General features: G+C 40.5%; 2 protein-coding genes across 9 annotated transcripts in view; one reads left to right on the top strand and one right to left on the bottom strand.

The window, feature by feature from the left end:
* LOC124640007 (ubiquitin carboxyl-terminal hydrolase puf) overlaps window positions 1-20,678 on the bottom strand; it is a 49,129-nt gene extending 28,451 nt beyond the window's left edge. For 7 of the 8 annotated variants that reach the window (XM_047177567.1, XM_047177569.1, XM_047177570.1 and 4 more), the window contains exons 1-19: window positions 20,491-20,678; window positions 20,242-20,338; window positions 19,169-19,941; window positions 18,705-18,976; window positions 18,405-18,623; window positions 17,903-18,097; window positions 17,343-17,421; window positions 17,199-17,271; window positions 15,099-15,217; window positions 14,443-14,557; window positions 13,846-14,017; window positions 13,043-13,186; window positions 10,658-10,785; window positions 10,494-10,572; window positions 10,061-10,242; window positions 9,370-9,550; window positions 4,106-4,256; window positions 3,443-3,740; window positions 2,769-2,958 (exon numbers count right to left, since the gene is read on the bottom strand). In XM_047177567.1, coding sequence (XP_047033523.1) covers window positions 2,769-2,958; window positions 3,443-3,740; window positions 4,106-4,256; window positions 9,370-9,550; window positions 10,061-10,242; window positions 10,494-10,572; window positions 10,658-10,785; window positions 13,043-13,186; window positions 13,846-14,017; window positions 14,443-14,557; window positions 15,099-15,217; window positions 17,199-17,271; window positions 17,343-17,421; window positions 17,903-18,097; window positions 18,405-18,623; window positions 18,705-18,976; window positions 19,169-19,941; window positions 20,242-20,338; window positions 20,491-20,533 — 3,510 coding nt within the window. In that variant the 5' untranslated portion in view covers window positions 20,534-20,678. The remainder of the gene's footprint in view (window positions 1-2,768; window positions 2,959-3,442; window positions 3,741-4,105; window positions 4,257-9,369; window positions 9,551-10,060; window positions 10,243-10,493; window positions 10,573-10,657; window positions 10,786-13,042; window positions 13,187-13,845; window positions 14,018-14,442; window positions 14,558-15,098; window positions 15,218-17,198; window positions 17,272-17,342; window positions 17,422-17,902; window positions 18,098-18,404; window positions 18,624-18,704; window positions 18,977-19,168; window positions 19,942-20,241; window positions 20,339-20,490) is intronic. The other variant, XM_047177568.1, reaches the window with a different exon arrangement.
* Window positions 20,679-20,947: 269 nt separating this feature from the next.
* On the top strand, window positions 20,948-25,896 carry LOC124640124 (dol-P-Man:Man(7)GlcNAc(2)-PP-Dol alpha-1,6-mannosyltransferase). The gene is made up of 8 exons (XM_047177782.1): window positions 20,948-21,136; window positions 21,210-21,342; window positions 21,469-21,642; window positions 22,188-22,341; window positions 23,063-23,207; window positions 23,442-23,668; window positions 23,869-24,009; window positions 24,093-25,896. The coding sequence occupies exons 1-8, from the start codon at window positions 21,011-21,013 to the stop codon at window positions 25,303-25,305; spliced, it is 2,313 nt and encodes a 770-aa protein (XP_047033738.1). The 5' UTR covers window positions 20,948-21,010; the 3' UTR covers window positions 25,306-25,896.
* Window positions 25,897-26,987: the final 1,091 nt, after the last annotated feature.

The following is a 26,987-nucleotide window of genomic DNA, read 5'->3' as shown; positions in this document are numbered from 1 at the left end:
AAAGCTCACCGACAGGTATAGCCTCAAGGTAGTGCAAGTGTACGCACCGACCTCGACACATTCAGACGATGAAGTGGAGGATATGTTTGATGATATATCAAGGGCCCTCCACTTCACTACAAAGACCCATTACACCGTTGTCATGGGGGACTTTAACGCTAAAGTGGGAGTACAGATTTGCGGCGAATCGGCAGTAGGATCCCATGGATTTGGAAGCAGGAATCATAGGGGGCAAATGCTCGTCAACTTCCTCGAACGCGAGGGGCTGTTTTTGATGAACTCTTTTTTCAAAAAGCAGCCCCAAAGGAAGTGGACGTGGCAAAGCCCCGACACTATGACTAAAAATGAGATTGACTTCATCATGACGAACAAGAAGCACATATTCAGAGACGTCTCCGTGATCAATAGGTTTAATACCGGGAGCGATCACCGACTTGTCCGAGGCTCTCTGAATATCAACTTCAAGGCCGAACGTTTCCGTCTGATGAAGGCCAGGCTCCGACCAACACTGCTCCAAACCATGACAGGATCTGAAACGTTCCAGTCAAATCTGGAGAACCGATTTGCCGCCGTGGAAACCACAACAGACGTTAACCAGAACCATGAATATGTGGTTCGGATCCTCAGGGAGGAAGGTTCGAGATTCTGTAACATGCAGCGTAAGGGCAAGAAATCAAAACTTTCGGAAGAGACATTAGGGCTTATGAAGAAACGACGTGAAAACCCGCCTGTCACTTTGTCAGCTAAGCGGGCTCTAAACCAAGAGATCAACAAGCACGTACGACGCGACCTCCGGTGCTCCAATACTCTTGACATTGAAAGAGCAATTGAGCTGAATCGGGGGTCAAAGGTGTTCGTACAATCTCTTGGAAGAAGCCACTTGACGAAGCTGACCACAACAAGTGGAGAAGTCGTTTCTTCGGTGCCGGCAGTCCTTTCGGAAGTGGAAAATTTCTATGGCCGGTTATACGCATCGCATGCATCTCGACCTGATCCCGGAAATGAGGATTCTAGAGCCACATTAACACGCCATTTCACCGAAGACCTGCCAGAAGTCAGCAGTGGCGAAATCGAGATCGCTCTGAGACAGCTCAAAAATGGAAAAGCCCCTGGCGAGAATGGCATTACAACAGAGCTATTAAAAGCAGGAGGAAACCCCTTACTGGGGGAGCTCCAGAAGCTTTTTAATGCCGTCCTGTTTGAAGGGAGAACTCCAGAGGCGTGGAGTAGGAGTGTTGTCGTCCTGTTCTTCAAAAAGGGAGACAAAACCCAGCTGAAGAACTATCGACCCATTTCCCTCCTAAGCCACGTCTATAAGCTGTTCTCAAGAGTGATCACGAACCGACTTGCGCGAAGACTCGACGAATTCCAACCACCGGAGCAGGCTGGGTTTCGGAGCGGATACGGCACCATAGACCATATCCACACAGTGCGGCAGATTATACAGAAGACCGAAGAGTATAATCAGCCCCTGTGTCTAGCATTTGTGGACTATGAGAAGGCCTTTGACTCGGTTGAAATCTGGTCTGTTCTGGAGTCCCTGCAGCGTTGTCAAGTAGATTGGCGATACATCCAAGCGATGAGATGTCTCTACGAAGCCGCTACAATGTCCGTCCAAGTACAGAATCAGCAAACAAGGCCCATACCGTTGCATCGAGGAGTGAGACAAGAGGATGTTATTTCCCCAAAACTGTTCACTAATGCAATGGAGGATATGTTCAAGACGCTGAACTGGAAAGGACGCGGCATCAACATCAATGGCGAACACATCTCTCACTTGCGATTTGCTGACGATATCGTCATCATGGCGGAAACGCTGTAGGACCTACAACAGATGCTGAACGACCTGGCTGAATCTTCTCTACGCATCGGTCTACGGATGAACTTGGACAAAACCAAGGTCATGTTCAATGAACATGTTCTACCGGAACCGATTGCGATACACGGCGCCGTTCTCGAAGTTGTTCGGAAATATGTATACCTCGGGCAGACATTGCAGTTAGGTAGAAACAACTTTGAGGACGAGGTGAATAGGAGAATTCAGTTGGGTTGGGCTGCATTTGGGAAGCTACGTCGAGTCCTAACATCGTCGATCCCACAGTGCCTAAAGACAAAAGTCTTCAATCAGTGCGTCCTACCTGTCCTGACTTACGGAGCCGAAACGTGGACACTGTCGGTACGGCTGGTTCACAAGTTTAAAGTCGCTCAGCGGGCTATGGAAAGGGCTATGCTCGGCATTTCTCTGAGGGATCGCATCAGAAATGAGGTAATCCGTCAGAGAACCAAGGTCATCGACATAGCCCACCGAATCAGCAAGCTGAAGTGGCAGTGGGCTGGCCATATTAGCCGAAGAACCGATAACCGTTGGGGTAAACGAGTTCTAGAGAGGAGACCACGCCTCAGCAAACGTAGTGTAGGACGTCCTCAGGCACGGTGGAGTGATGACTTGCGCAAAACGGCTGGCAGGAGCTGGATGCGAGAAGCTGAAAATCGATCTCAGTGGCGTGCACTTGGAGAGGCCTATGTCCAGCAGTGGACTGCGATAGGCTGATGATGATGATGATGTGTTTTGGATTTCAGAAGTGCTTGAAAAATCCGATGTCATAAACCATTGTATCTTTGACATTTGTATAGGATTAAGTGACAGAGACAATTTGTGTCTGTGTATAGTAAATCCACAATGCCAATATAATATGTTAGTCTCTAAGATTATCAGTGGGTCAATCAATGTAGCCTGTAAATTAAAGTTATTTTTATTAGTAACATACCTGTTTCTCCCACCAAACATGTACATGTGCGCGTAAATGCGCCACCAAGTCCGAGTGGTGCAACGCCAGCGAAGCCCTAGGCCCCGCGCCCGCCGGCTGCAGCGTCACGCGCACGCCGCCGCCGCCGCCGCACGTGCCCTCCCAAGCGCCTGACTCTGCGAGGGCCCAGCGACGGAGGTGGTAGGCGTATCTGTATAAATATGAGTGTATGATAGATAGCTTTAAATGTAAATAGTAAAAATATAGATGAATTGGTAGAGAGATGCTGTCTAGCGCTCATAACGTCATGAATCCGACGCCATATTGTACTGGTGTACACATTTAATTGTACCGATGTGTCACCATAGAGAGACAAATGTGTGGGAAGCACGTATTGTGACGTATGCAGGACCACAAAAAGTCTTCGTTTTGTCGATTCATGACTAAATGAACACTGGAAAGAGTGTTGGATTCTATATCGCAATTCACACAATCGTGATCACAAATAATCACAATATTGTGAGCTAAAATGTAATCTTGTAAAGAATAAACATAAAAGGTGTTTGATACTTTTTTGACAACAACATTCTTGTACTTCTTCTTGTATTCTTCTCACTCTATTCTTGTACATTGTGGATAATTGGCTATAATATATAATTTATAAAGCAGTTCCCATCATATAGAGTTGTACTAACCTCCTCTTAAAAGTATCAAGATGCGTCTTCAACAGCAACAGTGCCCTCTGTATACACTGCAACGCAGCTTCCTCCGTCATATGTTCGTAAATATTAAGTTTATCGACCGTCTTCTCCTCTTTGGCCTCTTCGCACATGGTTGAGGTGCCCTCGCCGTCCGTCGTGTGTTTCTTAGTGATCAGTCTTTCGGCGGCCGAGGATAAGTGGAACATACACTTGGCTACGAAGTCGTCTTCTTGTTGCAGTTGCTGGCCCATGTAGTAGCTGTTTAGGTATTGGATTGCGCCCATTGATACGTCTGAAAGAGAACAGTATAATTGGAACGTAAGAAGTGATTTACCATAGCTTATTTAGTAAATCATTAGATGGCGAATACATAAGTATGCTTATACTCTAAGACGAAAATCAAATGAAAAAAAAAAACTAAATATAAACTGATTTGCTTACAATCTTCTTAACATTCACAACTACAGTTCGAAAACTTCCTTTTAAAAAACCGAAGGTCTCACCGTTTTTTGGTGCAATTTACAGTTGATGTCAGTCAATACAAACAACGGTATTTTCCCTTGAAAACGGACAGCTGTCAAATGCATAAAACATTCGGTACTTCTAACGCCTCCTAGAAGTATCAGAACTAACAAGTCTAAGTACACATCCACTTACCAGTACTATTGGCCCTTAACGCGATCTTCCACAGATGGTCCATGGCTAATGTGTGTGGATGAGCGGCGTCGCGGGAGTCGCCCGTGCCCAGCGCCATGCGAGCTAAGTTGCATAACTGCTGGTAGAGGCTTAAACCCATTATGCTGATCGTCTGTGAATATGAGTAGAAAATGTGTACTAATCATAAGTCGATTGAGCTCAGTGCAAAAAACTCAAAGACGAATTTAGATTCATAAGTAGATACGCTTTACTATGAAATTGCTTATGGCCAGTGTCGTTGCAGAATATCGTTTTTAAATATTCAAAAATTCTCGGAATGTACAGTTAAACGTTATTTAACCCCTCTGCTCGACAAGATTTTGACATATGACTTTACCGTTGATTCGGCGGGATATTTTGAATCGCGACATGGAAGTCAAAAATTTGTACTAACTTTCAACACATGAATTCTAAGTCCGTAATGCCTGATCAGAAGTATTTTAACTATAACTTTAGAGCTCACTTATTTGACAACAACGTGCAAAGGTCAAATGGGGTCAGTTAATTCAGAAAAAGATAATAATTACGGTGTTATTAAGTCTATCGAAAAGTTAGGCATTTCAAATTTGGTGAAAACTTACCAATAAGTAATCGCATCACTTTCTCAAACACAACACAAACGTCATATTTATAACATTTTCAATCCGTTGCAATACATTTCGTGCACTTATTTATGTTCAATAACTAAAAAATCAGCACATAAAATACACAATAAAAATGAACAATTTACAAGATCAAAGTCACAGACAAGAAGTAGAGTTTGGAATGGAGTATTTTTTTTTTCAATCAGCGGTGCGCATTCGATACCTAAATCGGAAATTTATTATAAATAATCGAATACCAATTTTATATATATGTCGGAGACTGTCAATAGTACGGACACTAAACGTCACGCAAGCGCGCCCTCTGGTGGCGTTTCCGGTGAAACAACATTTTGGCGTGCTTGGCAGAGTGGTGGCGGTCAGCGTGGCGTCCGCAGAGCTCAGTCTTGATCAGTCTTGGTCGAGGCTTCGTCGAGTCTTCGTGGAGTTGTCGCGTTACTGCCTTTCGTTACGTGTAGTGTACCTAGTGTTATTGCCTAGCGTTGTAGTACCTAAACTAATTGTAGTGTCTTATAATTTTTGTATTGTAATGGTTCTTCTAACCTAACAGACAGACATGTGTTGCTGGGGAGTTTGTTCCGCCACTTCTTCTCCCCAAGCCAAAACACATAGGAAGTGGCGAAGGGCGGGCGTTTTGGGGGCTGTCTTTTGTTCTGACTAATTTGAATAAACGTTTGAGTTTTTAGTTTGTTTGAGTTTTGAGTTTCTTTGAGTTATCTCTTTGCTTGATTACCCTAACTGATGTCGGACGATAGTGCCATCCTGATGACCCTCCGACATCAGAAGTGGGATGCAATCCGAATGCCCACAGTGTCACGTGTTCAAAATGTGAACGTGTAAAAATTATAGTGGTGAAAATTGCAACGCCTGATACGATACTGCTATCACATTGAATCGATCTAGGTAAGCACTAGGAAGAATCCTAGGTGGTTATTCGGTGGAATGGTTATTTGTTGTTAGACGAGGTGGAGTTACGAACAGAGTACTGCATACTAAATTTGATCAAACGATTATTTTCTTTCTTTTCATTGATCATTTCCCAATTAAATGTAGAGTTTGATTTGTTGCTTGTGAGAGTTTAGTACTCGGTTGCTCCGGGTATAGCTTTTGAGAACTAGTTGTCACCTAGATTGTTTGTTAAAGACCTAATTGAGGCCATTTGAAGTTTGTTTCATTTCCTTGAGAGAAGTAAGAGAGTAAAACAAAGATCGAAAGTTACTGTTGTGGTCAGGAGTGGCCGAGGCTGTACTGTGCATACTGTGTTGTGTTTGTGTTGTTGCAGATTAACCCACGAGGACGTGGGTCTACGCAGGATGGCCGTGTCGGAGACTGTCAATAGTACGGACACTAAACGTCACGCAAGCGCGCCCTCTGGTGGCGTTTCCGGTGAAACAACATTTTGGCGTGCTTGGCAGAGTGGTGGCGGTCAGCGTGGCGTCCGCAGAGCTCAGTCTTGATCAGTCTTGGTCGAGGCTTCGTCGAGTCTTCGTGGAGTTGTCGCGTTACTGCCTTTCGTTACGTGTAGTGTACCTAGTGTTATTGCCTAGCGTTGTAGTACCTAAACTAATTGTAGTGTCTTATAATTTTTGTATTGTAATGGTTCTTCTAACCTAACAGACAGACATGTGTTGCTGGGGAGTTTGTTCCGCCACTTCTTCTCCCCAAGCCAAAACACATAGGAAGTGGCGAAGGGCGGGCGTTTTGGGGGCTGTCTTTTGTTCTGACTAATTTGAATAAACGTTTGAGTTTTTAGTTTGTTTGAGTTTTGAGTTTCTTTGAGTTATCTCTTTGCTTGATTACCCTAACTGATGTCGGACGATAGTGCCATCCTGATGACCCCTCCGACATATACCTATTTTTTAATAGCAACTTATTTCAATTTTATTTATTAATTTTAAATTATAGGTTCAATTTGTTGTTAAGAAAAAAGATATTTAAGTTTTATGAAAGTTTTTAGCATTAAATTTTTATATGTATTATTTATTTTGGTGTTGCGTCATTCGTAATAATTTTTAACTTTAATTGAATTTTTATTACCTATTACGGAATTTTAATTTATTCTTATATTATTTCTCAACAATTCTAAGATTTTTGTTTCGGCGGAGGGTATGCCTGGTGTTCTGAAATATAATGCAATTTGTAACTACCAAAGGTATGTACTTATTTGATGATGAGAAACAATAATAATAATAATTGATTGATTTCATGACGGGGGAGAGGTCTCCCGCCTCTTGGCTTGCCTTCACCGGCCGGTCAGAGTGGAGTCGCTAGAGTAGGGTTAGCAGCCCGCTCGGAGGGTAGGTGCCTCGTGGTAAGTGGCGAGTGGGCCGGTGATGCTGGACCCACAGGGAGCGCGTGATCTGCGTTTAAAGTCCGCCAAGGTATCCTCACCCTTCAGCCGCTCATGTACCTGTTGCCCCCTTGTTGCGATTTAGCGACTGATTCCCGGGGGCCCAGTAAGTGAGTTGGCGAGTCTCCACCTGCCATTTTTACGTGTATTTATTACATTGTTATCGGCAGGTGCCATAGTTCCCGTAGTTTCCCCATTCCTAGTCCACTAGCATCCCATCACAATAGCCCAAGTAGTTTTCATCCATAGTTAGCAATAGTTTAGCACAGAACCGGGGATTGTCCTTGGGTACATTTCTATAGTGTATACAGGGATAATCGTCGGTTTTGTGTCACCATTTCATTAAAGTTGTCTCAAAAGGGCTTCAGCGTGTTGGCTTCGGCCCCACGTTCGCCTTCCAAAAATCCGGGACTCTGTAGTCCCGTGGTCGGTTAGAGACATAATTGATTGATTTTAAAGTCACCAAATATTTTTAACCGAATCCCAAAAAGGAGGTGGTTCTCAATTTGGATGTTTGTTTTTGGTCGAAAGGGTATATTCCCCATATTTGTTATTAGGTCCAGGATCTGATGATGGAAACCTTGAGAAATCGAGGGCAACTCTCGAAAATTGTAAGCATAGATAAGGTTATAACTTGACACTCAGATGTATATCTGATAACACTATGAGACAGTAAAGGTTTGGAGCTGACCTGATGATGGAGACCAGAGAAGGTCGAGGGAACTCGACAACCGAACTTCTCTCGTCTCCATCTCCTTCACTGTTGCAGAGGCCTCGTAAATACGAATAATATAAGCACAAACACGAGAAAGTTTAAATATTCAGTTGTCGAGTTCCCTCGACCTTCACTGGTCTCCATCATCAGGTCAGCTCAAAGCCTTCACTGTTGAATAGTGCTACCAGGCAAACACCTGAGTGATAAGATTTCAACCTATGTATTTCTGCAACTTTCGAAAGTCGCCCTCGATTTCTCAAGGTTCCATCATCAGATCCTGACCTGATGATAATGGGACCACCTCGGAAGTATACGCTATCAAACAAAAAAAGAATCATCAAAATCGATAAATAAATAGCTGAGTAATCGCGTAACAAACATACAAAAAAAACGGTCGAATTGAGAACCTCCGCTTTTTGGGAAGTCGGTTAAAAATAAGTCGGCGGCGGCCATCTTTCCATCTTGGACCAGCTTTCGATGAACAGCGAACTATTTGCCCTTTCAAACAATAAAATCGTCATAAAATTTTGCGATAACTACACCTAACTACGGCTCTCGTCAAATAGCTTTGCCGCTCAGCTAAAAAGTTGGAAGTAACGAATCGCCATTAAGTTTGGCAGATCTACAGGAATCCTGCACATAAAACACCCAAAGAATAAGTCTTCATTTGCCGTCTTCAGAAACCCTAAAAACCGAAGATTTTTTTTATTCCGGCTACAACGTATTTTCTACCACTGATTTTCTAGCATTTTTTTCAAAATAAATTAAGTCATTTTACTTTTCCTAATTTATTTTCAGATTATGGTAAGTATACAAAAGTGCAATTTAGTAATATTATAATATCAAATAATATAAAATTATTAAATCGATTCTTTATTTTAACGAATCCGATCATTCGATGCAAAACTTCTATCACCGTCGCCATCTTGTCTATGCGTCTTCAAATTTTAAAAAAACAACTGATGTAAACAAACATGGCGAGTTCGATCAGAATTCCCGGTAATTACGATTGGATTTTAAAAAGGTATATTTCTAACGGGATGCTAAATATGAAAGGTTTGAATGCGTAAAAATAATTTAAATTTATTTAGTTATTTTATTTAGTACTCACAAATGTGGTTTGATTGGAAAGAAAATAAATATGAGCGTAAATAATTAGGAAAGTGTATGACTGATTCGCAGACCCCAATTGGGGTCTAAACCGAGCTTACGGTGACATTGATGTTCAGACCCCGATTGGGGTCCGCTACGGATTTGACGGTTAAAATATATATTTATATCGATTATTACAGTGCGCTATGACTACTATGTCATCATATCCAAAACAACATATTATAAATACTGGCCCGTCTTAATTCAATTCACAAGAAAAACATAATCAGCCTTACTACAAAAACTTAAACATATGTTGAATAATTGTCTAAAAAATTCCTTAAAACGGACTTCCAAAAACGGACCTTATTTCAACATTCTAATCTGACATTTTTGTAGACAAGTGTTCAACAGACGTTTAAAACTTTTTGTGGTACGACGGAATGTGTCCCATGTAGCCACATACCTCAGGATCCAAAGTGGGCATCTTCTCGACATAGAGGAAGCGCAAAGCGTCTAAGCCCAACGCGTGTTGTTCAGGCGACTTGGTGTGCGACAGCAGCCAGGAGTATAAGCAGTCGGCACATTCGCTGCTGCCGCGGACCACGAGACATTGCCAGAGTTCTTCTACTTGCTCTACTGTGAGTCTGTAGGATTAAGGATAATAAATAAATAATTTATTTATTGCAAAATGTATACAGTTAAAGTAACAAAAATATCCTACGCATACATAACCCTGTTGGGGCACAGCAAATGAACTTAAAACTAGATAATTAATCGTTTGTATGCCAAAAATTGTCTTAAATGAAAGGCGTGATGAAAAGCAAACGAGATAGAGGTAGCAAAATACAATTACCAAGTTCAACTAGTTGTAACAACTGAATAAAACTTATAACTCTTGAACAAAATTAGACAATAACTCACTCCAGTCATTGACAATTGACAGTAGATTTTATCGATATTCTATTCTTTGTTAAAGTTCTTGTAAAAATCGATGTCTTTCCGAAACTTTCACTAGAACCACGGAGTAAGGAAGAGCGGAGATGCCATAATGTAGGTCGCTCAGGCACCTCCTTCGAGGTCAAATAGCTTAGCACTTAGCACGCTAGAGATTGACAGCAGTCGATAAAGTTATCGATATTCAGTTGTTATGTTACCTGAAGTGCTGCGGCGAGCCGACGGGCGAGAAGATGGCGGTGAGGAAGTGCAGGCGCACGGTGAGCTCGGTGATGTGCGCGTAGTGCGGCGCGTCGCCGCCGCGCGGGGCGGCGGTGTAGTGCCGCAGGTCCTCCAGGAACAGCCGCATCATGCCGCGCTCGCGCTCCGCCCACATCACCACCTGGGACGACGGTACCAGTAATAAGTGCCACAACTTTGGGGACAAAACTTAACCACCACCATTGGCAGGACGCCCAATTTTAAACAAAATAAAAGATCATGCAAATCTCAGGAAAAAACTTGTCAAAATTATGATTTTGCCCAAGACATTTGTACGCATATTACAAAAAAGTTTGCAAAGATCTATTTCTCTCAATAAGGTAATAGTGTAATATTTTTGCTACTGATTGTTTGATTAAATTACGGATTTACCTGATGCATATCCATGCCTCGTAGCTGTTGAAATGATGAGAATAGTTTCGGTAGGAGACGCAGTGACACTGCGACAGATCTGGGATACAAAATAAAACACATTTTTAGTCATTTCTTGCAAAATAGTCCAAATAGGTATAGCTGAAAACAGATTGTTATCTTACCTGTGATTGGCAAGATTGTCCAGACAGCCCTCAATAAACTTGATCCTGATGAACTTGTCGGTACTAAAGCATAACAGCGCGCAGAGAGCTTTCTCCGCTTCAAGCGCCAAGCCCTCACCCAGTTGTTCCTAAGGCAGAATCGCAAAGTTACAATATGTTTATAATATTAAATACGCGTTCATCATCATCCGAGCCTTTTCCCAATCATGTTGGGGTCGGCTTCCAGTCTAAACGGATTCAGCTGAGTACCACTGCTTTACAAGAAGCGACTGCCTATCTGACCTCCTCAACCCAGTTACCCGGGCAACCCGATACCCCTTAGTTAGACTGGTGTCAGACTTTCTGGCTTCTGACTACCCGTAACGACTGCCAAGAATGTTCACTGACAGCCGGGACCTACAGTTTAACGTGCCATCCGAAACACAGTCAATGGTGTCTAAGATATACTTAGAAAGTACATACAAACTTAGAAAATAAATAATATTAAATACGCGTTAACACCAAGAAATAAATAGGCTTTTTTTAACACCAATATGTTGTTGTCAGTTTTTAAATACCTTCGGAGTATGTTGTAACGGTCTTTACATAAGGAAAGGTTCACAACACCGTTAAGTTTTACTTAAATTACTTACCAACTCCATCACGAAAACTACTCAGACATGTCTTGCAACTAGAAAATTACATACACCCCAAGTACATAATATATAAGTACTGCCGGGGCTGTGGGATTGTTGGACCGTTACCGCGTCCTTGGTACGCTCCAAAAGGAACATGGTGTCTTTTCTCGCTGACGACGGACAGCGCCACTGCTAATTGTTTGGTCGTCAAGCGCTTTCAATAGGTATGCGGCCTACGACCAAACCATCGACACTGGCGCCGTCGTGCCGCTCGCCGTCACTACTGCGCCGTCAGCATGCGCTGTCCATCATCATCTTCCTCCTAGCCTTTTCCCAATCATGTTGGGGTCGGCTTCCAGTCTAACCGGATTTAGCTGATGTGTACCAGTGTACCAGTGCTTTACAAGAAGCGACTGCCTATCTGACCTCCCCAACCCAGTTACCCGGGCAACCCGATACCCCTTTGTTAGACTGGTGTCAGACTTACTGGCTTCTGACTACCCGTAACGACTGCCAAAGATGTTCAATGACAGCCGGGACCTACAGTTTAACGTGCCATCCGAAACACAGTAAATGGTGTCTAAGATATACTTAGAAAGTACATACAAACTTAGAAAAGTTGCATTGGTACTTGCCTGACCTGGGATCGAACCCGCGCCCTCATACTTGAGAGGTTGGTCCTTTACCCACTAGGCCAGCGGTTCCCAAATGGGGTTCCGCGGAACCTTGAGGTTCCGTGGCAGGCCCTCAGGGGTTCCGTGGAAAATTCAAGATTTCCATATGGTAAATCGATTCACTTTTGACAATATTATTATTCATTTTCAATTAACTTGTTTTAAAGATTGCATTCCAAAATTCTATTTAGGCACCATGTAGGTGGTTACCACTCGGGAGTGTAAGTCTCGTACTTTCGCGACAAGTGGCGGGGAAAGGCCACGGCAGCAGATAATTTAATTCCGTTTTTTACAAATTGTAGATTAACTTAATACCTCCAGGTCTTCGGCAATCGGCAAAAGTAGGTAGCAAATCGGCCAAAAATCACCGCATTTTTGGGCTTATTTTATCGCCAGGATTATACGTTTTCATACATTTGATAGGACGTGAAATGTCACGGCATACGAGTATTTCCAGTGGCTATTTTTACCATGAATCAAAGTGTGACATTATTTCCAATTTTTGCACCTCCGTGAATTCGAAAATTTCGCGCTCGCTTCGCTCGCGACTCCATGTTACGTGTAATGCTTTTATGTTCATTAAACTAAAAAAAAATCGCGCTCACTTCGCTCGCGATACCGGCAACCACTGAATGTCTTTCAATGCTAGCGGGTGCTTGGAACTTCTTCTTTTAGTTAAAAAAAAACGCACTCGCTTGCCTCGCACCTGTACAAACCCAACCTATTTCTTTTCGCGTTTACTTTGTCAGTCTTCAAACTGAAAACTATTCACATAATACACAAAGTCAAGGGCGGCTAAATTGTTTTCTGGCCCGTGTGGCAGATAGCCATGCTACGCCTGAGTATAATGAATATATCTCTAACCATATAACCATTTGGTGCGCTACCACGTGCCACGAGCCGTACCTAAGTGTATTTACGTCTTTAGTTTACTTCTTACTTAAGCTAAGGTTCCGCCGAAAAATGGTGAAACGAAAAGGGTTCCGAAGCCAAAAGAATTCGGGAACCGCTGCACTAGGCCACCACGACTTCACATCTTCACGGCTTCACATGCGCATGCGCGTCAGCATGCGCTGTATGTGCATACAACTCACAATGGCGCCGTCCTGCAGCAGGTCCCACAGCAGCGTGTTGCCGGGCCGGCACACGTCGTCCACGTCGCAGGCGGCCGCCGGCGACGCGCGAGCCCGAGCCCCGCCCGCGCCCGCGCTCGCGTACTGCGCCGTCAGGCACTGCGCCTGACAGGAACACATATTCACGCTAATATATACAGATATGCTTAAAATTCTAAGCCTAGGCACACCGTACAACCAGAGACGAAATGGCAGAAGATTGACTAAAGGAAATACAAAGGTATCTAGTAGAAATACGACTTAAATTCAAATGTTTCGATCTTTGGTGTCTCAGGCTACAGCAATCGAGATGCCTAGCAGTGGGAAGGTAGAATACTATAGTATCTAAACGGCCAGTGTGGGCTGACCCTGGTAAATTAAATTGATGCCGTCCCGGTGTGCGTAGACCTTCAGTTACAAATCAATTCGCACATTGTTGAAAAAGTTTACCAACGCAAGACTATCACATGCAAAGCCCGAGTGAAAATACGCTCAGCCTCATTCGCGCAGCGCATTTCATTATTTACAAAAACAGCTATCCATACTATATTTTTTGTGATATTAGACTGAGAATAAAGGCGTTACTTTTATATATTTCTGTCCATGTTACAACTATGTAGCAGTTTCATTTATGTTAAAAATTATTAAATAATGTAGGATACAGGATGATGGTTTTAGGATGAAATGCAATAAAGTTAATTAGACTGAGAGGCAGAAATCGACACCACAAACCCAAAGCAATTACACACCTATAAAAACACACAGAGATATAGCAAGAGTGTTACCTGCGCAGCCAGCCTAGCAAGTTCTTCCTCACAGGCTGAATCATCCTCATCCAAGTCAGCGAGGTGGGGGTGAGAGTGGGGGGAGAGAGCTGATGATGCACTGCCTTCTTCCTCCTCGCCGGCAGTCCCGCGACGCTTGTAGCTCTCCATTAGGCGGAGTTCCATTATACGCCTGTGGGAGATTGGTATAGACATATTTGTGTGACCCTTCTTTTGTTTCAAACTGTCTTCAACCAATGTTGGGATAATATGTTGGCGCCAATGTTCGGCATAACTAGTCATGTTGGCGGAAGCTTTAGTGCCAATTAATATACGCACATTATCCACATGTTGTGCAAACAAAGTGTTAATGTAAAGACTCCTGGATTTTGATAATTTGGCAACAATGATATAGCTTTTTGGAATGAATGATAAGTACTATTTATTTGGCAAGTGTCGAGCTTCATTCCAAAAATTGATAGAACAAACAATGATAAACATCTATTCAATACACATACTATTCGTTTCTAACACAGTTACACAAGAACCAAAACGTCATAAGTGACACTTTAACGCACAAGCAAATATAGTCCTTATACTCTTGACAATAAGACTCACCTTGCATCAACATTGTCGCAGATCAGCTGACAGTGTGCGGTGTCGCTGCCTGATGATTCCTCTTCCACTTCGGATACAGACTCCGCCAGATCTGCCGTCTTCAGCTGTGCTGCTGCTAAATACAGTAATACTTGGGGTTTTAGTTACAGAATATAAATGAAGCAATCTCAAGTTATAAGTAAAGAAAATACTTATTTCATAAACATGATTTCCAGTGTTTATTATCGTTACGGCAATACAGATCTTAGGGTGCATGTACACGTTGCAAGTAGCTTGCGCATGTTGAGGCACATGTGGAGTTACATGCATTTTAAAAACGTGCGGGTCTAGCGACTCGCGCATGTACCAAAGCAAAATACCCACCAGCGTGCTCAATGTCACTTGCGCATGTTAAGTCGCTCCAGCTTAAATGCAGCGTGTAGACGCACCCTTAGTGTCCCTTAGGGTAAGTCCGTGCGTTCCAATATTGCATCTGTCTGTTATTTTCCTTACTAGAGATGGGTTTAAAATTCTATCTCTACTAATCATGTTAACAGATAGACACAATATCGGGAACGGCCGTTACAGTACAATTTAAACTCCCTACCTCATAAAAAATATAGAAAATATAAATATGTAAATGCATAGTAAGTGTGGTGTATGGACCATGCACTCACGGAAATGCTTGGGTTTGCCTGGCTTGTGGCGCTTCTTGTAGAACTTCTTCTTGCGCGGGCGCAGGAGTTCCTCGGCACCGCTACTGGCACTGCCGCTGCTGCCGGCGCGTTTGTTACGTCTGATGGACAAACAGACGTGTTAGATTTGCTCATTTGTATGGTTTAGTTAAAGTTATGCATCAATAACCAGAGAAAGAGAAAAGTGGAGTCAGTTGGAGAAGGCCTTTGCTATAAGAAACTACACGGATATTCCGACTAAAGAAGCAGCTGAAGAACCTAATCAACTAACCTAAAATATCTGAAAAAAGGCTTATTATAAGGTTTCGTTACAGGAGCCTACATTGATATGTGAATTGACGATTTAAGATTTCAAAATTCATTTGGGAATATAAGATGTTCTTTTTTATTCTATAATTTTTCTTTGATAAAACAACAATTTACTCATATTCAAATCAGACTCAGATAACTTGCTGACTCATCCTATGTACAATTCAAAAGTATCTATCAATTATAAAATGTAACTTCAACAACCACTCGAAAATTGGACACAGCATGGATTTCATAACAATAGAAACAACTATATAAAATACTTAGACTGAGTACATTACGCGACACAAGAGCGTATCAAAGCGAAAGGCCGCGACTACCTTGATCTAGTTACAACCAAAGTACTACAAACTTTAGGTACAAAATACAAGGAACTCAAACTGTAGTTTTTGAACATCTGTGCCAAATCCTGTGCAGATAAATAATGTAACTTCTTTCAGAGTAGGAAGAGCTGGCGAGAAAATCTGGACAATTCCCTCGCCCATGGCAATAGTACGCTTCCGACAAGGATGGAAAAGTATGCGGGGGGCCCACGGAGAATAAAATGACTAGCTGAAATGTCATAACGCAAAATGTCTTAAGAAAGTAGCACCGCTCACATACGCCTTCTTTTAAACCAAATCGACAATCAATTAACACCAATCTTTGACAGATGTCTAATAAAGGAACCCTAACGCCTCTTTAGTTTAATAGTAACTGATCGTTATGGCACAGATTATATAATAGTTACTACGTAACAGATAAATCACTCCATACAAAAAAGTCCATACCTACTGTTATAAGCACCTACAAGTTCCCCAACTACCTACAAATTCCTAGCTGCTTTATAAAATGAACCTTAAAAGCTCGAGCGCTTGATTGTTATTCCAATGCGATAGCGCACAGTTCAGTGACCGCAACCGTGCCGTGGCCGTGCTTAGGGTTGCTTCTTACAATTTATTAATATTTAAGTAGGAAAACAAAGTTACGCTTATTTTAAGATAGCCTAAAATGGAGTATGGATACATATTACTAAATATTACCTAATACGTAAGCATAGGTAAGTACTTAAGTAAAGCTTTCGTCAAAATCAAAGGCGGTTTCCAACTATTTTACGAGCACAAGTGCCATACCCCATATGGTACAACTCCGTCGAGTGTTGATACATACCTAAAATTGGTTTCTGCGTAGCGACACGCGTAATATTCCGAGTCGTCATTAAGTTGGACCAGAACTATACCTACTTACACTCGAGATGTGTTTTGAGCTACAAAACTCACAATACTGTTCATATAACTAAGTAGGTATCTAAAGTAAAATAAGTACCTAATGATCTCTGTTGTTAAAATCATAAAGTAGATAAGTATTAATTTATTAAAAAAAAAATAGAATTACTAGATAAGCTCATACATATAAAATGTTTCTAAATCTTACAATAGTCGCATATAAACCAACACAACTCAAAATAATCCATCAGTTTGTGAGGTAGCTTAAAAAACCTAATAAAAACCAACAGCATAACATGCCACGAAATAAAAATAATAATATTGGAGCGCGCGCGGCCCGTGTAACTGTTGTGCGCCCTGAGCCGCGTGGGGCTACCGGTAACCCAGCGAGCGGTAGGCATTTATCGCGCGCAAGTACGTCGAGTGACAGAGGCCTGGTTATGGTCACGCCTACCGTACGTTACTTGACGCCTGACATACCTGCCTTATGGCATCTCCACTCATCTTTACTTCCTCCGTGGATTTTACTTTGGACTGGTACAGTACAGGCTTACAAAAGAGCACTTACTTCTGGCAAGACTTGAGCGTAGGACACTCCTTCTTGGTTAACTCCTCTCCCTCTCTAAGCCAGTCCTGTTCGGCTGCAACACAAGAGCGACATGTATACAGCAGTTGGATGTCACGTGACAATGTATTGTGGGTATATGTTTACCAGTTAGGTCACGCTGATGTTTACTTTGTTTGCGCGGCGTCGGCCCCGCCTCCTCGCCCGATGTGCTTAGCTCCTCGCACTTGGGGTTAAAAAGGTTATAGATTAAAAGTGTTTAATATGTAGGGTGACTGGTAATTAGTGACCGATACTTGAACACGTGATTCTACTCATGATTACAAACTTTCCCACAGAAACTTCTTTTGTTTCATCACAATAGCTTAACAGGTGTCTGTGTCTGAAGTTTGTAATAGTCTTTAAGTATCGGTCACTAATTACTAGACACCCTATATATTTCTTGTAAGTAATTTCATACAAAAAAATGAAAGTAACAACAGATATCTTGCAAATGTCTGTAGTTCAATATTGATTGCTATGTAAAAACTTGAGATACTTCTTAGTTATACAGGCTATCTTCCAATTCAAATGCTATTGAAAATGCAGCATGTAACTTTGACATTATAACTATGAACCATTTCTATTTCACCACCTTAAATTAAAATAGCTATAATATAAAAATATATAGATATGTTTCATCATATTGTCAATCATCTTGCACTCACAGGATCATCATCAGAATTAGTCTGGTCCATGCTAACGCTGGCTTCAGACGAGGAGTTGTGATGCGGCTTGCACGACGGCTGCGGCGGGCGGAGGGGCGGCTCGTCCGCTAGAGCGGTGGGAGTGCCCGAGCCGAGCGTGCCGGACGCGCCGCGGGACCACATCGCGCGCATTAGTGCTGACGCTAGGTACAGACTCTGCACGAAATAAATAAGACGTATAAGTTATCAGGGTACATAATCATCTTCCTCAATTATTTTCTGGTGCTTAAAAGGAACATATAAAAGGTATATACTCCTAAATGTTGGAAAACTCAACATTTCCTCCAATGATGCTATATTGACAGTATGTATCCATGGTTTGATCAAATGAGATATTAAACCAATGTTTTCGTCGCGGAACAAAGTATTACGCTTGCCTTCTTGAAAGTACAACATTTACAGTCCAATAAAAAATATTAAATACTAATATAACCAAAATTAACAACAAGAAATTTCATATCACCTGTTCCGTATGCTCCTTCGGTGGCAACGCACAAAGCAGACTGTATAGATGTGCACAGGGTTTCGGCGCCAACGCCCTGATGAAGCCGGGCAAAAGGTCATACACCTGACGGCCGCAGTGCTTCAGCTGAGCAGCCGCCCATACCAGTTCCACATGCTCTGGAGTCACGCGACCTTCCACTGCCAGGAACTTCAGGATCATATGAGATTGCTTTATTACCTGAAAGAAGGAAGTAATGTTAGTTGATGTATTGAGAACTAAGAGCATATATTTTGAATCTGTATGAACTGTTCTACAAACCTCCACATGCAAGTTAGGTCCAAACAGATGCTCAATGATATTATTATTAGTGAGCCACGTGGCCAACTGTTGTCCAGCCACCTCAGCGTCAGCCGCTGACTCCCCAGCACACAACTCATTGTGCGAAGCTATGTGCGCGTTGATCTGCGCCACGCCGGCTAGGCGCATCGTCAATGTACTGCTGTTGAAGTACTTGAAAGCTAGTGCTAACCCATCCCCGTCAAATGTAAGGGGCACATCCAAAGGCTCCTTTGCTGCGCCCCACATGAAATCTGTTGGAATGAGAATTTTCATAGCTGTAATAGTCATTTCCATGAATCCTATACTATTCAAAGAATATAATTGTTTTCTTCCTTAATGATTAAAAATATACTGGAATCAATACATATTCTTTTCATCAACTTGTGTAACAAATCATAACAAAATACTGCCAAAAAAGACAGTGATACAATATTGTAACTTACCAGCCATAGACTTGACTGCCGGCACCCTCAGATCCTTGTCCTCCAAAGTGCACATGTATTTCAGTATCTTGCTCCGCAATGGCATGAAGAGTTGTGACACAGCTCTGAAGTTCAGCCACAGTTTCAGGTTACCAACTGCAGCCACTATTGCATGGGCCATAGACAACGGGAGAGTGGCCTGAGTGGCACTTTCAAACACGGATGTCATTGCACAAACCCCACCTAACTTGCAGAATAAGCTCACATTTCGCAGTAAGTAAGCTGGTATCTCAGTGTCATGCAAGTCACAATATAAACTTAAATTAGAAATTTCTTGAGCAGAGAGGTCATCTAAGCGGCTTAGTGCTGAGTGCTTGCAGGCTAAGTATAGAGGAAAGTTGAGGAGAAACACTTTGGACACAATGTGCATGAGCTTTTCCTTTTGCTGCATAGACCATAGTTCAGGGTCTTCAGTTGAAGTAGAAGGTGCCGCAGCATTTTTGGGGTCTTCTGAAGTGTCAGCTGTAACAGCAGGATCATCTGGTTCATCTGGAGATTCCTTCTCTTCATTGTTCTTGTCCCCCGCGGGGGGGGAGCTGTCCTCTTCAGATTTCTGTTTGTCTTGTGCATTGTCAGGTGGCACGGCTGGTGCAGGTGCTGGGGCGAGTTTAGCTGCTTCTATCAGTTCATCTTTGAGCTGCTTCAGTTGACACACAGATAAGCACAGTATACTCTGAACTACAAGGTAGAATCTTTCAAAGTTCTTCACATCCCGATAGCAACACATACATTGCCTAAAACAAAGTGGATACTTGTAATACACTTTTATATTTACCAATACAATGACTTGCCTTATTGTGATAGGTTACATTGTGTCTTCTTAGTTTTCACTATTCAACAACTGAGTATTTCAATTGAGTATACTTTGAACTATTAACTTCATGCAATATCATAACATAGTACAACTTACGATCATAGGACATCACAGTATGAAAGGTCTAACAAAGCACACAGTCACCTACATTGATTGCCAAACTCCAGCAGCTGGGAGACTTAAAATTTATGAGTGTTTACAAATACTTTAATTATCTTACCTTTGTGGCCATGAGAGAATATAGTTTAGCACTGTCTCCAGTTCAGATTGGCTTATTGTTGGATATTGGGACACATCGTCGGTAAGCCTGGATTCACCTAAAACACATTGGAACTATTTCATAGCGGCCCACAATAAATAAGGGCTTATTTATCTAAACTAGACGAGAATATATTCAAAGGATTTCCAAATAAAGTGGATTTGGAGAACAGACAAATGGTCTGCTAAATTTCGAAACAATGTAACTTACAATTTACTAAAAGCTGTGAAAACTCCGAACAAACATCACACATTCTTAATGTTTTATGTCAAGATTAAGCGAAATATTATTGCAATATAATCGCAAAGGTTATTTCAAGTGAATTATTGATCATTATTGATATTTTTCGTATCAGAAAACGAATACTGCCATAAAATGTCACGGTATCCGTTCCACCATTGTTGACGATTGTTGTCAAAACTACGTTTTGTTGTCAATTCGGTAATAAATATTAATGAAAATTTATTGCTATTTTAAACCACTGTAATTTTTGATTAGATAAGTGTTAGCTAGTAATCAGTTAATTCTCGGAGTTATAAAAATCAGTCAAATCATTTGGTACGAATTACACTTTAGTTGTTCTAAAATTACATTTATAATCGACTAAATACTACGATTCACGCAGTATCGTCACATCTGATTTTGATTTGACATTTGTTATGACATTTTTCGTCAGTTGAAAATAGAGCTATGGGTTGATGGGTTGTTGTTGTTGATTTTATCATAAGAAATGGTCCAATTACTTTATATTATCGCCAGCTTACATGTGTTACTATGTCCGTTTACAAAAGTAGAAGAAAGTTTCAACATTCAAGCCACACACGACATTTTATATCACCGACTTAACCTCTCACAGGTGTCTAGAAATTCTAATTTTGGATTCATAAGTCGCTTCCTATAGACATACATTTATTACTATTTTCTTCCAGTACGATCATAATGAGTTCCCGGGCGTCGTGCCGCGCACTTTCATTGGTCCGCTAGTAATATCAGCTTTTTCAGCACCTGTAGTGTCATTCTTTCATCTTACTGGAATCAACAAATTTTGGATGCAATATGTAGGTTAGTGGGAAATAATAAATTTAGACCATATAGTTAGAATAATTATTATGTTTTAGACGTAATTTAATTTAATATAATTGGGTAATTTAGATGAAAATATGATTGTCAAATGAACATTATTTGCAGTGCGATTAGTGCTAGCATTAACAGTGATAGGAGCATGGGCGCGACTGCGGAATGCTCTGCTGAAGCAGTTTGGAAGCACGTATGCGTGGTGGTACACCCTTATCACGGTCACTCAGTACCACTTCATGTTCTACATGAGCCGCCCGTTACCTAATATCATGGTGCTACCATTGGGTAAGTGTGATATCTGTTCAATAACTTAATTACATATTTTGATTCTAATATGCAATAATCTATAAGGTTTTTACAAGCACTTGTGAAAGTAAGAAAATATTGTATTCAGTTCAGCTACATTATAGGTACTTGAGTATATTATTTTATGGCTTTTTCTAATGTTTAGTAGCTACACTAAATTCTGTGCTTTATTTCTGAGCAAATTTATCAAAAAGTAATGATCAAATTTATTTTTATTGATTAATATAGTTCGGCCATTCAGAGAATGCGTTCCTGACACGTCGCGATTGAACTGACGACGTAACTACATTCATTGATTATTGATATAATAATGTTGTTTTAATGCTCCTCAATTGTTAAAACGGTAAACAACCAGCAAAAATATTTTTATCGTAACTGCAACGCCATTGCAAAGTTACGTCGTCAGTTCAATCGCGACGTGTCAGGAACGCATTCTCTGAATGGCCGAACTATAATAACTGATATTTTACAATGTTAGTTAATAATGTTGGTCACGTTTTTGTCATATTTTTTTTTCTTTTCAGTACTACTAGCATTTGAAGGCTGGTTATCAGGCAAACATAAGCAATTCATAATAAGTGCTGGTGCCTCCATCATCATATTCCGAGCAGAACTAGCGATGCTGTTTGGTCTGTTCCTCATCATAGATTTGTATTTCAAAAAGATTGACATAACTACGTAAGTAAGCTATAAATATCTCATATACTAAAAGGCGTCCACGGCCGATTTCGGCCACGGCGGCTGTTCTCACTTAAGGAGATCAGCCAGCTGCGCAGGACATATTATAGTGCACGAGCATTTGCGCAGACACAGGTGCACTCCCTATTCCTTTACTCTCATAACCCGATGGGACGGCAATCCGACACGACCGGAAAGAGATCAGGCACAGGACCGACATTTACGTGCTCTCCGATGCACGGGTGAATCAATCACCAACTTCCAGACTACGGGCTGCTTTGTGAAAATTTAAGAAAACCCACAAAGCGATTTCGGCCCGACCCAGGAATCGAACCCGAGACCTCGAGCATAGCAGCCGCGCTTGCGACCACTAGATCAACGAGGCAGTTTAACTGCAGTTTATACTACATAAGTAAGCTATAAGTATCTCTTTTTCTCTTAAAGTTTCTCTGTTATTTATTTTGCTACACTTATTACTAGCTGTTTCTCACAGTTGCTCACACTGTCATGTTAGGGTTGTATCGAAATATATCCCATGTTATTTAGGGATCCTATACCATGCAAATGTATACAAATTTCCCCTTATTACAATAAAATAAATCAAAAATCATTTATTTTAAAACTTACAGATTTTAAACATATTTGGGGAAGTTTAATTTTAATTGATAAAAAAAAAAAAAACATATACATCATCTGCCATACTACATTGTTTTGTTCACAGTTTATTCAAGATAGCCGTGCCAGCTGGTGTGGGGCTGGTGGCCCTCACTGTGGCGGTAGACTCCATATTCTGGCGCCGACTGCTCTGGCCTGAAGCTGAAGTCTTCTGGTACAACACCATACTGAACAAGAGCTCTGACTGGGGTGTATCCTTTTTTAAATATCATAAGATTTCACTGCACTACCTTTTGGAAAGTACAAAAAAAGACTGTAGGTACCTAAGTACATATTGAAAAAATATGTTTCATCTGTTACATTGTCAAGGCTAGTTTCACAGTGGAATAATTCAGAATGAGTCAACCGATTTCTTAGACTCTCTGGTTAATAAACAAAACAATAACAGAAAAGTTAAGTTTATAATTTCCTGAACTATATTGCAGACATCACCATTCCTCTGGTACTTCTATTCTGCCCTCCCTCGAGGGTTAGGCCCCAGTTTAATCCTCATACCTGTAGGCATGTACATAGACCGGAGAATGATCCAGTTCGCTGCGCCGGCGTTCGTGTATATACTGTTGTACTCCTTTCTGCCGCATAAGGAGTTGCGGTTCATTATCTATGTCTTCCCTTTGCTCAATATGGCGTCGGCGGCCGCCTGCTCTTATGTGTGAGTATGCTTATTTATTAGCAATTAAAGAAAGCTAAATGTTTAATATAATCAATTAAATAAAAATGTTTAAAATTCCAAAAGTACCTATTGTAGGATCAGTGTCCGGATCTATTATAGTGTATGTAGAACCATTTGTCTCTAATTTCAATTTATCTCTGTTCCAGGAAATCTTTATTTTCAATTTGTGTCTGTTCCAGATATGTAAGAAGAACGAAGGCGCCAATATTCGAGTTGCTCTTCTGGGGCTCAGTTTTTGTGATACTTGGCAACATTATCATATCATTAGCATTTGTTTTGGTGGCCATGACTAACTACCCTGGTGGAGTTGCAATCACTAGGTTGGTGCTCACTACTTTAATAACCGAATAATTGAAGTGTTAAAGTAATGCTAGATATCTAAAATATTAAACTTGTGTTCCAGATTCCACAAAATTCTAAGAAACGAGCCATTTGTCCATGTACATATCTGCAATTTAGCTGCTCAAACTGGTGTAACAAGATACACACAAATTAATGACCGCTGGATGTATAGCAAAAATGAATCTTTGCCAGTAGAACTGCTACAAGACTATACGCATCTTCTAATCGAAGCTAAGAGCAAGTATTCTTCCAATCTAAAATCTTTTGCAAGCACACACTCAATTTTAGATAGTGTAGAATCATTTTCTCAAGTTGCCATGAATTATAAACTGATGCCACCAGTCAAAATAAAAACAAAACCAGCACTTTTCATATTAGAGCGAAAAGATTTCCGCGAATTTCCGTTAGGCCACAGTGTTGAATCCCTCGATAGTATACGTAGAAAAGTGGATGAAAAAATAATGAGTGATGAAACTGTAGTCGATTTTATCAATTACGATTCAATTGAAGAGCTAGCATCAAAAGAAGCAAGTTCTGACGCAAGTAAAGAGGAGTTACCTGTAAAGGTTAAAGAGCTCTCAGAGAACGATAGCATTGTAGACAGCAAGGAGTCCCTTTTAGAAGACGAATTAAAGCCAGCTGAGAATGATATTGTCGAGGAAATTAAAGAGCCTCTTGTTCAGGAGCCCATTGTTCAAGAAGAACAGGAAACTCTAGAGGATAGCAGTACGAAATTGCCTAAAGCAAAGAAAGCTTTTGATGATTTGAAGGCACTAAGACAAGAAAGAAAAAGGAAGGCAATAGAGAAAATTAAAACAGAAACACGAAAAGAAGTGGTTGCATCAGCTAAAGAAAAGTTAAAAGAAATAATGAAACGTCATAAACATATCGCCGATGAGCTTTCGGAAACTATAATATCGGATATAAATGTAGAACTAGATCAGAAGGATGGCAGAGGAGATATACCTGAAGCGGAAATGTTCCCAGAACTGCCAAAAGAAGATATTGAAGAAGCAGCTGAAATAGAAAGGGGTGATGCAGATGATAAGAACGTAGAAGAAATCATTGAAAAAGCTGACGTTCCAAACAAAACTAACGAGAATATAGACGCTATCGTGGAAGAAGTTATACATAGATTAATAGATAGAAAAATTTACGACGATAAGACGAAACCCGAAGATATGAAACCTGAAGATAGATTGATGATCCAGAAGATTGTTGAAGAGGTCATATCTGAGAGATTGAATTATTCAAATAATGATAACAATAAGTGAGTGTGTGAAAATGTTTCTTTAATTAATGGTCCTGTTTTGTTTGAATTTGATCTCGTTGTAAAGGTTTGAGTGATATAGACTATCAAACTCGATATTTAGAACTATGCAAGCAAGTTCGAAACTTGACCAAAGTCCTATATTTCCTAGGAACAGCATAGAAATGACGTATTATCAGGGCCATTTGCTAGCATAGAACTTCTGTATTGAATGGATAGTCTACTGTAGCATAATATAGTGCCAATTAAAATATCTTCGGTGCTACAGGAAATCGTGCCTTCAATGATACTTAATATTTGTTTTAAGAGAGTGATGACTTGCATTTTGTTATCTCGGCTTATGTAAGATTGTTCTGCATTTCTTTTTTATGAATTACTATGTTTTCCCATTTTCGTCTTTCTAGTCAAGAGTAGTTATCGATAGTCGATACAAAACACATCGACGTTTCCGAATTTATTTTACATAGAAGCATACTTCTGGATCTTGTGGTTGTCTTGTTTTTAATGTTATATTGTAATATTTATATCCCAAAAAGTTCAATGTCGGTAAAGGCCATGAACAAAATGTGTTAATAAAATTATCCATTACGATTTATAAAGACGTTTTTATTTTACCCAATTTGATACAGGTACAAATATAATCAACATTAATACGAGTGTAATGAACATATATCTAATCAGTCTAATAAGGCATACAAAGTAAACAGTTCACTAAAATACACAGGTACCGACGAAGTACATAAGTACACAGATTATATAACGTATGTACATCAGCTAGCGTATACTACGGGAACAGTGTACCCGTACTCACACATTACACTAGATATGCCATTTGCCTAATATTTGATTAGATACAGGGAGCGTGGTTAGCCGTGGACAACAACAATGATTTTACGACTAGAACAAAACAAGCAAAAATACTATCTTTGAAAGTTTTGTCGTTTTTAAATAATATTTAGCTAACATGTTTCCTGCTGAATGTGGCTTTCTTTACTAATCACAGATTAGTTTAAGCTAACTTTTTGCCAAATTGAGACTGCAGTTAACATGTTAGCAATATTACAAAGACACAACCTTCTGAAATGAAACAGTGTACTTATCGATAAATTAATATTATAGCAACTATGGTGCACATAAGCAATGTTGATCCTAATAAAATTACAATCAATATGTTCAGTGTGTAACATTCATAAAATATTAAAATACCACTGAGTAGTGTTATAGACACAAAAATAGAAACATTCCTTTGAAAGCAGGTCCTTAGTTATTTAGTGTTAAGAGGAATCATGTTTACTTACGTTACAAATGTAATATTATCTTAAAATACACTTCTAAATACTTTAATAGTTGTTTTATAGTCACCAGGAATGATAAAAGCAAGCTAAGGTAAATAGACAAAAATAATTATTCTTAGAAAGTATGAAAAAATATTTGAAAAATGAACGTATCAAATATGAAAATTCGATTATCTAATAAAAAAATAAACATTAACCGTCTTACCACAAAAACTTTTAAACGTCAGTTTATGCCTTGTCTAAAAAAATGTCAAATTATGACGTTGACATATGGTTCATTTTGCAGCCAAATTTTTTTTAGACAAGTGTAAAACAGGGGTTTAAGTTTTTGTAGTAAGGCCATAACCGTCTTACCACAAAAACTTTTAAACGTCAGTTTATGCCTTGTCTA

This window comes from Helicoverpa zea, chromosome 20, assembly GCF_022581195.2.
Source record: "Helicoverpa zea isolate HzStark_Cry1AcR chromosome 20, ilHelZeax1.1, whole genome shotgun sequence".
NCBI lineage: Eukaryota > Metazoa > Arthropoda > Insecta > Lepidoptera > Noctuidae > Helicoverpa > Helicoverpa zea.
The sequence above is the reverse complement of the archived record's forward strand: the minus strand, read 5'-3'. Positions and strand labels throughout refer to the sequence as shown.

Bases quoted from the DNA above. Each gene is read 5' to 3' on its own strand.
- LOC124640124 (XM_047177782.1), top strand. From the start codon at position 21,011: ATGGTCCAATTACTTTATATTATCGCCAGCTTACATGTGTTACTATGT. The intron at 21,343-21,468 runs GTTAGTGGGAAA...CATTATTTGCAG, and splicing joins ATTTTGGATGCAATATGTAG to TGCGATTAGTGCTAGCATTA. The intron at 24,010-24,092 runs GTTGGTGCTCAC...CTTGTGTTCCAG, and splicing joins GGTGGAGTTGCAATCACTAG to ATTCCACAAAATTCTAAGAA.